General features: G+C 38.2%; 1 protein-coding gene across 4 annotated transcripts in view; it reads left to right on the plus strand.

Annotated features, from left to right (window-relative positions):
* Positions 1 to 1178: 1178 nt before the first annotated feature.
* LOC110048949 (uncharacterized) overlaps positions 1179 to 13259 on the plus strand; it is a 16227-nt gene continuing 4146 nt past the window's right edge. Inside the window, exons 1-15 of one of the 4 annotated variants that reach the window (XR_016208625.1) lie at positions 1179 to 1403; positions 3209 to 3568; positions 4113 to 4367; positions 4804 to 5070; positions 5392 to 5685; positions 5857 to 6168; positions 6421 to 6456; positions 6550 to 6669; positions 8378 to 8399; positions 8989 to 9064; positions 9311 to 9569; positions 10197 to 10307; positions 10525 to 10715; positions 10961 to 11083; positions 12984 to 13032. Coding sequence is in view for 3 of the 4 variants with exons in the window: in XM_089294269.1 (XP_089150395.1) it covers positions 1313 to 1403; positions 3209 to 3568; positions 4113 to 4367; positions 4804 to 5070; positions 5392 to 5685; positions 5857 to 6168; positions 6421 to 6456; positions 6550 to 6669; positions 8378 to 8399; positions 8989 to 9064; positions 9311 to 9569; positions 10197 to 10307; positions 10525 to 10715; positions 10961 to 11083 (2517 nt within the window). In the remaining variant the exon portion in view is untranslated. The remainder of the gene's footprint in view (positions 1404 to 3208; positions 3569 to 4112; positions 4368 to 4803; positions 5071 to 5391; positions 5686 to 5856; positions 6169 to 6420; positions 6457 to 6549; positions 6670 to 8377; positions 8400 to 8988; positions 9065 to 9310; positions 9570 to 10196; positions 10308 to 10524; positions 10716 to 10960; positions 11084 to 12983; positions 13033 to 13259) is intronic. The other 3 variants (XM_089294270.1, XM_089294269.1, XM_089294271.1) reach the window with 3 other exon arrangements.

Raw genomic sequence — 13259 nt, forward strand, 5'->3', positions numbered from 1 at the left:
AGGTAAGAGCGCTCGACATGCCTCTCCAGAGGTTTGGATATTACGGGTAGTATGGAGATAGGGCGATACTTGCTTCTATCATGGACTGAGTTGTTCTTGTGGACAGGAGTCAGTTTCGCTCTCTTGAAGCATTGTAGATATGAGCAAGCGAAGGAGCGATAGCGTTCAAAGCTTGTTTTAAGGAGTTAATTCCAATTCCGTCAAGTCCAGTAGCTTTATTATCAGGGATGTTCTTAAGATCTTCAACCACCTGTTTTACACTGATTGGCGGGATATGGAATTGAACTGTTGATGCGATTTTCTACAAAATCAGCGAGTCGATGATTTTGATCTTTAGTATTCATTGCATCCATCTGTTTTGTTGGATATTAATAAAATATTTGTTGAAGGAGTTAGGCATTCCCGTGGAATATCCTGCAGCGCAGACGTTTTTGCACGTTGGCTCTGGGTAATATTTGTTCGGCCCTACTCCTATCCCGGGCCGCATTTTCACACACCCCTTGCTTCCTCTGCTTTCCGAATCCAAGATGACGAATTCAACACTCTCTCACTCGCTCAAAATACACCTACATTCCAGACTAAGCGAAATCGGTCCCGCTATTTCGCTTTTAAGAGAGAAAAAAATCATCCCGTAAAGGCTACGCTACTAGTGGCTCAGTATTACTGACTGGTTTACTGGTTATCACCGGATACATTTAACCGTAACTTGTTTCGGTTTTAGGGATTAACCATTGGATATTTTTCGGGTATGAAACCGGCAATGAATTAGTGAAAATCTTTGTCACAGTATTTAGCCAATCAAATCACGAGTCTCCAGAGCCACCCTTTTGCTGATGCTAAGGCCCTGTCGGCTAAGAGGGGTGAGAATGAGTTGAAGGCAGCCGTGATCACAAACTTCGACTTTGAATCGAATAACAACAGAGCTATCGCGTAACCACTGGGGTGAAAAAATTATTTGTATCAGAGTTACTTCATATGATGTATGTGCTTGCAACAAAATGATTTTGTCCTTAGACTGGTCAGGTTAACCTGAGAGTTAAAGGGAAATCATAAATTCGATGAAAATAAACCAGTTAACTTTGATTGGTGAAAAAAAGGAAACGAAAAGAAAAGACGAAAGCACATTAAGCTCTTGCACCTAAAGGAATCCATTTTGAGTGATACCAACGGCGAGGAGCCTGGAATCTAACGTTTACAGCGTGAAGGTTTGTCACGCTATCGGGCATGAACCTTGTGAAATGAACTGGAATATATGTGGAGCAGAGCAGACGAACGAAATCTCGCAAAATGAGTTGTGAATATCATAATCACGATGTTTAATTTAAGAAACAGTGAAATGAAGAGCTTTGGAAAATGCACGGTTTGCCTGGTACTTAATTTGACGACGTATTTCTACTTTGGAGGTGAGTATTACACCACAGACACTGTTAGCAGACGATTTTACATATGTACAAATGACTGGGCACTTATAACGTTAGCACGATCTTTACAAAAACGATGGATTCGTGCTATCAAACGATAGTGATATCATTTTTTTTAAGGCTGTTAAGAAATGTGGCTTACACCTCCGCCTACAAGTAAGTATACCACGAAATGGCAAAACTATGTTATTGTGTCTCATTAGGGACTTCAAGCAAATCGTTACGGCTGGTGCTGATACGGCTGCCGGAAGTAAATTTCCCCCAAAAGTCACTTTAAGTCAAAGATTATGTCAAGGTTGCCTCTCATAAGCTTGCAAATCCGTATTATGAATTTACGATAAGTTTTGGCAAAGGTGTTGGAATGGCGAAGTGAGTCAAGTGAAATATTCGTGTTGAGTACGAGGTTGTTTTTCTTCGGTTCAGTTTGCTTTGAGGGTTTAGTGAAGATGTTTTATATCTGGATAACCATACGATGCTATTGTGCTTCTTTGAGTATTGATATATTTGTGTTCTTCACTCGGTATTCTTTGAGATATTTGTCTCTGAAATTATGTATTTCATCCATCAGATTGTCATGGTACAAAGTGTACGACATTCGCTTTCGCTCAGAAATAATCTGTTCGTCCTAGGAAGGTGAATAACGGCCATCGTCCTTTGAGCAAAGCCATTTGGCTGCGAGAAACTAAATAAAAGAGATTTTAAACTCCTTAGCCGATGTTTCTTTCATCTTTGTTTTTCTCTTTACTCGCTAAACTTAAAATTTGGCAGACCACCGAGACGTACTCTCCCCAGACCTTTTCAGTCACGGCAGCCGTAGTAGCACCAGCCGTAGTGATTTTCTTAAACTCCCTAATAACTCATGACAATTGCTTAAGGTACCCTTCCACAAATTTCTTTATCTCTATTTTCCCAGGAACGGATATCAGCTGTAAATCAGTACTTTTCATTCAACAACTCAACAGACTGCAAATTTTACCGTTATTTTGTCGTAGGTTGGGTATCGGTTCGCTAATTTTCTTTTGTTCAAGCTTTAATTTTAAACGTGACAGATGTTCTCTTCTGTTGTTGTACCGCGCCGAGCCCTATTGGGTGTTCTACAAAATTTACATGTAATCGTGTTAGATATTATAACAAATTTAAATACCTATAGAATTTGTTACAGCAGTAGAACTATCTCTCTCAATCAGATTCCCGAACGCCAAACGTTGTGAAGTGATTCATAGGAATGGCGCTGTTTTGACAAATTTGCGAAAAAGCAAATTATGAATTATGGTGGTCCTTCATATAGATAAATGTGCAAAGAAAATTACTCTGCGGAATATCATGGGAGGATTGATTCTAATGAACAGTCTTGCATTTTGCAAATGACAGATGTTCTCTTCTGTTGCTGTACCGCGTCGAGGCCTATTGGGTGTTTTACAAAATTTACATGTAATCTTGTTAGATATTATAACAAATTTAAATACCTACATAATTTGTTACGGCAGTAGAACTATCCCTCTCAATCAAAATCCCGAATGCCAAACGTTGTGAAATGATCCATAGGAATGGCGCTGGTTTGACAAATTTGCGAAAAAGCAAATTAGAAATTATTGTTGTCCCTCATATCGATAAATGTGCAAAGCTGGTGATTACTCTGCAAAATAGCATGGGAGGATTGATTCTAATGAACAGTCTTACGTTTTGCAAAAATTTAGGACAAAATTGCTCTGCAGGACATGCCAGCTTTTTCAGAGTGAACCTAAACCAGTTTCTATACTTTTCTATTCTTCGCCTTACCTGTCTAGAAGGGAAGATAAAGTTCACCTTGGAACCTCCTAATCCAAGCTATGCGAGAAAAGGAAGCAATGCCACCCTGGTGTGGCAATACAGCGTGGATGACAAACAAGCAGAACTGCAAGGCGTTGTCTTCAGCGTACTCAACTCTACTGTTATTGCTGGTATGATTGCAAAAACAAAAGATGGTGTTGTTTTGAACTTGCCAAACATACCTTCTGCTTACAAAGGAAGAGTAAGTATTAAAGGAAATGCTACTCTTATCATCGAGAATGTATCTCCTCAAGACAACACATGGTTTCAGTGCAAACTATCTGCTGAGCCTGGTGCAGGTCAAGACCACCTGAGTATGGTTCAACTTATTGTGACAGGTAAATACTGCAAGATGTTCGTAGAGGAGAAAAAGTTTAATTTTACTGAATAAAGAATGTCTTCGTTACACGTACTACGTGCATTTTTACCGTATTTATTCGATTAAGCGCCCAGCCTCGAATAAGCACCCACCCGGTAGGTAGGATCATCATGTTCTAACCATCAAGAGACCGGTAAAATGTGGGATCGATTTCCACTTTTCTCTCTCTCTGGTCCGGTCGAGTTCCTCTCCTTCAGGAGTGGAGCGCGGGATCCTTTCCCGCAGAGCGGCTGGTAATCAAGCGTAAGTAAAATGTTTTCTTCGCAATATTTGTTTCCTTTGTTTCAGTGGCATGCCTGTAAACTAGCTGAGCTTAGTGCTTGTATAGCTAAGTGTATGACCACTTTAAAAAGATTTTATATTTTTTTATATTATTTATTATTATTGTTATCAAGAGGCGGATTTTAGGGAGTATTGTCTTCCATTACTCCCATATGAAATATGTCATTAATCTCCACTTGATAAGATTGCAGCGTGGCATACTCACTTTACTTTCTTTGCAGAAATACCAGTTATCAACCCACCATCAGTAAATGGAAGTTACATTGAGGGCTCCTCAGTCAATATTAGTTGTACAGCGACTGGAAAACCAGACCCGGAAGTATCATGGATACGAAATGGACAAATAAAAAGTTCCGGAAGGAGCGCAGCGTATTTGGACTTCGACCAAATAAAGAGGACAGATGATGGACTGTATACATGTACAGCTAACAACTCAGCAGGAACAAAAACTCACAAAGAGATCCTGGTGGTTCGTTGTGAGTCTGAAGTAGTAGAGAGATTAAGCATGACGTTACGTCAAACGGCAAACGGCAAAAATGAAACTTTTGCTGTCTGTCTTCAGCTGTTTGTACAGTAGAGTGAAAATATTTGTTTTTGCGGTGATTAGTAGGAGACGGTTTTCTATTTTTGTGTGATTTAGTTAAGGATTAGAAGAAAATAACTCAAATTCAGATGTAATCTTTGCCGTTTGCCATCTGCCGTAAAAGTCATGCTTAAACTCTCCAGAGTTACAATTCACATCTTTATCTTGCAAAACAAACTTACACGGAATCTCTCAATTTTGTGTGGTTTTAGGACATCCAATACAAGCTAAAAAAAAGGGATTTTCTATTGATCCTTGCATTTTTTGTTTACCAGGGCAACTGTCTTTAAGCAAAATGCCAGCTATTTCCTTTGTTATCTTCTTTACAGACCAGGCAAAAATACGAAGTGTTAGTTCATCAGCTGCCAAGTCTTGGATTGGTCAAACAGTAACGTTGAAGTGTGTGTCAGATGGTGTTCCTACACCAACACTCACCTGGTACAAACCTGATGGAAGTGAACTAAACAAAGTCACAGCTAAAGAAAGCACAGTGAAGGCGACAATAACTGATGATCAAGATTTTGGTGAATACAAGTGTGTGGCTTACAATGGCCTTGATCCTTTAAACGCGACTTCCATTACTTTGCTACAGATAAGTATGTGCCAGCATATTGACAAATACATATAATGCCATTGGTGTTAGCTGAAGAACAGTCTTCCTTTTTGTCAATTATATGTTAATGAACAAACAAATATTTTTGTAGAAAGTTACAAAGGCTGCCGTTTCGATTTCTAAAACTTTTTAAAATGTGATATAAACTTGGCGTAAGTAAAAATGCATTTCTGAATATTCAAGATTGGAAGATTTAGAAAGGTGGACTTTTATCCCTAAATTATCCTGCATGTCCAAATTGAAAGACATGACAAACTGTCAGTTAGGTGAAAAAGACGCTTTTGTTTACTTTATTTATTTATAGAACAACCAGGATCCCCGGTCATCATATCTTCGGCTTCAGACATTCAAGCCACTTCACTGACAGTAAAATGGACTGCACCAGTTGATAATGGAGGGAGTCCTATCACAGCATACCGAGTGGTCATAATAAAGGGTAGCACTGAGATAAAGAATGTCAATATTACTGACCCTGGAATAACCAGTCTGTCCGTTGGAGATTTGGAGCGATATACCGAGTACAATGTAAAGGTGTTTGCCAGAAATGTGGTCTTTGAAGGAACAGCTGCCCAAAAGACAATCACAACAAAGATGAAAGGTAAGATCTCCAGGGGGCAGCTTTCACTAAGTTTCACCAAATAAACGATAATCGTATTACCATGTTGTTCATTGTTAGGATTATTATATCGCCCAGAATAGACATAAGAACTCGTGGAATTCATTGATCAAAATAATAGGGATCACTTCTATGAAAATTATTATCAATCAGGTATTCCCGGAACACCACAAATTATAGATGTCCCTGCAGAGGTGCAAAGTGATGAAGTGACCTTAAAATGGACAATGCCAAGCAGCAATGGAGCGGACATCACACAATACACTGTGTATATTCGAAACGTTACCAGTAACGATGCCGTAGGAGACTGGAGAAAGATTGAGGTCATTTATGATGTCTCTATTCATGCGTACGTCGTCACACTCAAAAAAGGGCAGAAGTATGACTTACTGGTGACTGCAACCAACAAATATGGAGAAAGTTTGAAAGAACAGCACTACATAAAGAGAATCAGAGTTTTAGGAGGTAAAGCTATGCCAAAATTATTATTCTCTTAGGGGCTATTTATTCAACTGGTTCTTTCTTTCTGATTTTCCTGTTTCTCATTAAAAACAAGTGAGCAAAACTCCCCAGGCAATTGATTAACATTGGTTTTCAGGTTGTAGTGCCTTGGATCGCCCCCAGCGAATTGTGGTTACTGTTGTCTTTAATAACTGTTCCTCCAACTTGGACACATTTTTCCAGGGCTACTTTAGGTCCGTTTTATTTTTATTTCAGGCTCCACAAAGTCAACTACAAACCAGGATCAAATAGGTAAACGTCTGTAGACTACTTTGTTTGACAAGGTTGTTTTGGTAAGACTGTTATTGAATTTCTAAACTTTATTATAAATGTTATCACCCACAGTTGTTAGATGCGACAAAGAATTGGAGATTCTTCATGCTGTTTATCTCAGCGTCATAATCCTATTGGTGATAATCATACTTGTTATCAGTGTTATCCACTGGAGAATACGTCAAGGACCAGGTACTTTCCATTTACTTCATACGCATGCTCTGACGGGTCGTAGCCAGGCTTTCGTCAGAGACAAGGCAAGCTTTGCGAACGTCAAAGGCGTAAGCTCTAAAGGGCGGTGAGGACAACCCCCCTCAAAAAAAATAGAAGCTCTAAATGCTATATATAGGGCATTCTTCATGGGATTTTGCAGAACTCTCAAGTTACATTGTAATATTTCCTCAAATAAAAGGGTCGGATCTGGTTATTTACGAACTCACCACTCGAGGGTCTTCACATCATTTGATGAAGAATTTCTGTAAAAATCTCATAATTCATAGGGAACAAATTGCTCTGATAAACAACTTGTCTTCTGCCCTTAATTCCCTCACCTTAACTGGGCTTCTATTTCACGGGCCCATGGTAAACGCTTAATTTGTGGAGATTCTTGTCCAAGTAACAATATTTTCTGCTTAATTTTTTGATGAGGAAATTAACAAACAGGTTAGGTCATGGGCGTCATCATTTTCTCCTGTCTATATTCCTAAGACCGACCAATGGAGTTTCCCTCTGTGACATAATACACAAGGGGTACATATAACTTCCCTCTTTTCCTCATTGACAGTTACTCTTGTAAAGATTGACTGCTTTGCCTTGGCTTTCCTGCCTACTATCACTATCTACTAGTTCTACTTGATTCCCAGTCTGCCAGAGACCTTCCTTGCTGAGTTTTCCCTCTCCTCCAAGGGGGTACTCATTAGATTATTTTATTATGTGGCAAACTGGTCCAAGATGAAAAGGAAAATTCTGATTGATTCCCAGAGCGATCCAAATTTTTCAATGCCGACCGCTAAGATGATTCGCTCAAGAAATAGTTTCTGTGAATTCCAATTTAAAAACATACCAGAAACATAAAACAGTTTGTTGTTAAGTGGAAATCCTTTTTTTCGTTCCATATTTGGCGGACAATTTTAACGAGAAGCGACCTGAAATACGTGAAGAAAATGCTTAACTTTCGCTCGCGCTTTTGCCGAGATCGGATCACAGGGACACATCAATTCGTTGGCAGAGTTTTAAAAGAGTCATTATAATAAATGCTTTACTGAACTAACTCAGTCGGTTCGTAATTGGGAATTCTTTGTCCTGTTCTTCTTTTTTCAAGTTTCGACTTGCGAATAAAGGAACTCGACAAGTGTTTTCCCACCACGGATCTCATGCGAGTTCAATAACATAATATATGGGGAAGCTCCACCCAGAGGTGGAGCTTCCCTATATTTTACCCTTACCCCCTATAGAACTTTTATAGAACATTTATGAAGAACGAGGTGACCCTTTCCTATACCTTCCATGGAAAATGACGCACCCTACGGTAGAAACCAAGTATACCTGTTCTATACAAGCCCATGGATAGAGTAACTCTAAGATACTTGAATGAATGATCTAGTTGTTTCTTTCATCTGTTCGAGGCTTTTCATTGACATAACTAAACGTCAATATTTAAATGGTAGTTTTTCCTACTCTTTGTACGAGAGAGAGAAAAAACGGAGATACCTTGGGCACAAACCCAACAGAAATCTTTGCTAACCTCTGATTTACAAATAGTCGTTTTAAACGCTACATTAAATATTTCTTCCTTTCAAAGGAATTTTTTAAGGCGCTGAAAGACATGCAAAAAGCTCTGAATAATACTTTTTATTCAATTTGTTTCCCTTTTTTTATAACAAGTTCTTCTTTTTTACAGGGGTTCTTAGGCAAGAAAAACGGTGAGTACAACAGCCAAAACTTGGTTTCAGATAATCTCTGATATTCTTATTATTATATGGCTGTGTCTCACAAGGACTGGGAACTACCGAATTCACGAATTTGATTGGCTGAAATCGATATTGAAAGCGGTCTAGCTTTTCCCATCTAGACCGACATCTAGACCGGTAATGTTTTGTGGTAAAAAAAAGCTGCAGACTAAAATACAAAAATATTGGCTATTTTCTTCTAAAAATATTCGTTTACACGGAAATACCAAAAAGCCTGATGAGAAAAAAAAAGTAAAGAGGACGAGCACACTTTCGCAGAATTAATTTCAGATCATCGCCTTTCGTAAGCAAAATGTCAGCTAGCACAAACCAGTTACATTAAACGAATTAAATTGTTCTTGCTTGCCATATAATAAACATCATATTAACCAAGCTTGGTCGGTCTGTACTCACGACCTCGGTTAAGATTCTCCCATAGAGACGTCCTGCTCGGTTAATAAGAGCTAAGTATACCCTCTGTCTCAGGAAAAAAGACTTAATTAAAGGACTGTTTTAGAAAGCAACAACTAGCCATGATTGTTTGCACCACTTCTTATTTCAGAGAGTTCAAAATAAATTCGTGTTTTCTAAATTCCAGCGTCAGCAGCTTGTCATCACAAGCAGATTCTATTCCCATGGTAAGTCCTTCTTTCAGTTTGTCTTCCAGTATATAGAATCGAGGAAGAAGTCGTTTTGATGACATTGTGCAATACAAGAATACTGGCAACAACAGTTTGGAACATATCTAGGGATAGCTTTTCCAATCTTAGAAATCAAACGATAACGTCCTCGCGTCATTTGTGTACACCTGCCTCAGTTCCTCTCACGTTTATAAAGTTCTTTTAATCGGTTAAAATCCTGACTTATTTTCTGTTCTCTTCAAGAGCACTGTTGACCACCAGGAATTAGAATTTCAGTTCACAGAGACAAGTGACGCTACCAGCATAACCTACGAGATCCCTAATAGTGTTGGAGATTACATGCCGCTTCATCCATCAACAAGAAGCTGGGAGATCAGTCGACAACAAGTCGATATCATTAAAAATATCGGAAAAGGGGCTTTCTCCCAAGTTGCTAAGGCAACAGTCAAGAACATCAATGATAACCAAGAGGTCATAACAGTGGCTGTGAAAATGTTGAAAGGTTATGGAAACTTATCTTTCAAGCTTCTCATTAAAGCCTTATGGGATCCTCAGATTTTTTCTTTTCATCATTGACGCTAATCGATCAATCCATTTTCGCTATGATACCTGATAACTGATATCTTATTAGTTATGTAATTGATATGAGTCTTCCATGTCATTTGTTCATCAATTCTAATTTCAAGAAATTTTGTCCATTTAACCTGCTCAATTTTTTTTATTGTTGATTGTGATTGTTACTGGCGTGTTAATTTTTTTTCCTTCTAGTTTTAAATGTCATAAAATTTGCTTTACTAACATTCAGCGTTGGTTTGTTGTGAGCTAATCATTGTAATACTTTGGTGATCTCTTGATTGGCTATTTGTAGCATTTGATTAAGGTTTTTGTGTTGGAAGATTAAATATGTATCGTCTGCAAATAGCATATATTGAAATAAATCTGAGTTTCTGAAAATATCATTTATATAAATAATAGTATTGGTCCTAACACTGATCCCAGCGGAACTCCACATTTAATTGTGTCACTGTTTGAGACTGCTGTATTAAATTTTACTATTTTTTTACGGATGGACGGATCAATATTTTCAGAGGTGCTGAAATTTTATTTTTAATTAATTTGCCTCAAATAGACAACGCTCCTGATTCCGACAGGGTGGACTTGCTGTCAGAACTTGAGGTGATGAAAAACCTGAAGCCTCATCCACACGTGATCAAGCTGATGGGATGTGTTACTGAGTCGGGTGAGAAAAATGCTTTTAAAATAATATCACATTTACATTTAAAATAAATAAACAGGACTCGCCCACTGAATATTTATCGTGTCTAGTTGTTGTTAGTTTTTAACCTCACATAGCTGCTATGTAATTCCTCTATTCGTTAACTTTAACAACGGGGAAGTAGCAGTTGATTGATCGTGTTCTTTTACTTCACATGATAGCTGTATTTCCTTTCTTTTAGACCCGTTACTGGTCCTTATTGAGTATGTGCCGTACGGTGATCTGCTGGGTTATTTGAGGAAGAGTCGTGGGCTCAGTGACACGTACTTTAACAACCCGGATAGAAAGCCGAAAACCAATCTAACTTCAAAGCAGTTGATGAGGTTTGCATGGCAGATAGCTGACGGGATGGCTTATTTGTCGTCAAGAAAGGTGAACATCTATAATAATGGCAAATCCAGTCACTTCTAACAAAAGGCGAAAACAGATCATTCCAGTGGAAAGCCCTTTCTTCGCCAAGATCCCATTCAAAAAAACAAGTCATTGTGAGACTTATTATCCAGCAGTCCAACTTTGAACTAACAAATCAATTGTTATGCTGCGCAGTTAAGCCAATGTGATGTCAACAGGTGAAATAACCATCAATAAAAATGTCAGCCATAATATGTTTCTTTCAGATAATCCATCGTGACTTGGCGGCCAGAAATGTTCTTGTTGGTGAAGGAGAGAAATGCAAGGTGACAGATTTTGGAATGGCGAGGAATGTTCAGCAGGATCATATTTACACCAAACAAAGTCGAGTGGGTATCATAGATTTACCGAGTTTCCCAAAATAATTATCTTTATCTGACGAAATTTCTCTTGTAAAGTCTACCATAGGATAACACGAGAAGTCTAATAAGAACATTAGACTAATTAAGAGTCTCCGTCCATAAACAGGGAAAATAACTCAGCAATGGTCAAAAATTTGATTTCGCTCATATTCCTATGGTAGATAGGCTAGGGCATGACAAAAACTACTGCACGGTTTTTTTGGGCAAAATATCCTTTTATTTCAAAGAAATATGCAAATTACCAAATACCATTAAAATCGTCATTTGATGCACCATTTTATTAAACAAGTTTGAGAGCCTCGCATGCAAAACCACATCATTCTTCCGTCTTTAAAACACTCAAATATTTTTGTGCAATGTGTTGGGTGCAAAATAATTAAATTTCGAAGACATGTATTTCATTCACTTAAAAGTACTTCGTAAAAATAATTTATTTTCACCATGTGCAAAACCTTCAAATGGATTAAGCTTCTGGTGGTTGAATCGCATAAGGATGGTCTACAGATTCCTGTAACATTTTCTTTGGGCAAATGATTGTGAGCGACGCGAGAGCTTTTCAAAGTACGTTATAAGTGCAGATATTTGACTATCCGTCGTCAAATTTCAATTTACGGGTTAGACATATATTTTAGCAAGCGCCACATCTCTTGAGATATCTTAAGTCGAAATACACACAGAGCTGATAATTTCGAAATGTTCTAACCTTATTTGCTGTAAAAGGCAGGTCCAAAAGCTGATTTGACGTGTTTCTGTCACCATTCGTCGCACATAAAGCAGAAGTTTGCTTTTGTTTACACAACGTCCGATGTACATCGCCAACTGTCAACTTATCTAATGGTCGAATACCATGACCCTCTTTCTGTTTTCTATGACCCTCTTTCGACACATATGATCACCACTGCATCTAAGTCAAAAACGGCTAAGTGATTTGTAGATAGTTGCTTGCTTTGCACTACACCAAAATATGACGTTCGATCATCGTCTGATCTATTGCTGCTTGAATCTTTGCTTGCAGCGGTTCCTTTTTTGTTCGTCACGCAATGCTGTCATCCCATTTTAGCGGGCAGGGGTAGGAAAATTTCTATCGTAATAAGTAAGGCTCCGTAAGGCTTGGACCCACAGGGAGCACACAATCTTGTTGAGTAGGAAGAGATTAAATTAAGCAATGAAACAAATGAATAGTTAACCATTGCCCGTGTTGTCATCTTTTACCAGACAACTGCTACCTACACGCCCTGCGTAAATGCTGTAACGCTTAACTCGTACCTACCTACATAGAGTCAATTCAAGACAATCATGATAGATGTCATTCTCGGAGACCCAGAGGCAGTTAGTGGGGGCGGGGAAAAAGTCTAAACGGGTCTTCGCCCGAACTTTTTTCTCACCCGTTTAGACTTTTCACCGCTCCCAGTAACTGCCCCTGGATCTCCGAGGTATTTGATATTTGAGTGTTTTAAAGACGGAAGAATGATGTGGTTTTGCATGCGAGGCTCTCAAACTTGTTTAATAAAATGGTGCGTCAAATGACGATTTTAATGAAATTTGGTAATTTGCATATTTCTTTGAAATAAAGGACATTTTGCCAAAAAACTATCCAGTAGTTTTAGTCATGCCCTAGCCTATCTACCATAGGAAAATGAGCGAAATCGAATTTTCGACCATTGCCGCGAAATTAAGAATTTGTCTGATTTTTACAGGCAGGCACTCTTAAGACAAAATCCAATAGGAAATCGAGCAATTTCAGCTTTTATTGGACAAAAATCTTGTACCAGAATAATGTTATGTAAATGAAAATCCTTTTTGTATTTTCTGAAAGCTAAAGCTATAAACAATTGCCTGAAATAAGACCAAAAACAGTTTCCCTTAGGAACTGGAGAAAATAAAATTCAAAGTTCAGAGAAGTTGTGCAAACACAGGTAAATTTTCATCATCAGTTTCATTTCTCCCGTAATTTTAGGTGTTTTATATGGAGTTCAAAATATGTTTGGTGTTGTCAGAAATGATTTCTTTTGATAAGATATTTAAAACAGTCGCACAGAAGTTTGCAATACGATGCAAATAATAAGTTTCTGTCCACTTAACACTCGAACTTCTGGTGGATTCCTTCTTAACATCATCATCATCATCATCATCATTATTATTA

The sequence above is a fragment of the Orbicella faveolata genome, unplaced genomic scaffold (genome assembly GCF_042242905.1).
Source record: "Orbicella faveolata isolate gen_17 unplaced genomic scaffold, um_ofav_v1 contig_25, whole genome shotgun sequence".
Taxonomy (NCBI): Eukaryota; Metazoa; Cnidaria; class Anthozoa; order Scleractinia; family Merulinidae; genus Orbicella; species Orbicella faveolata.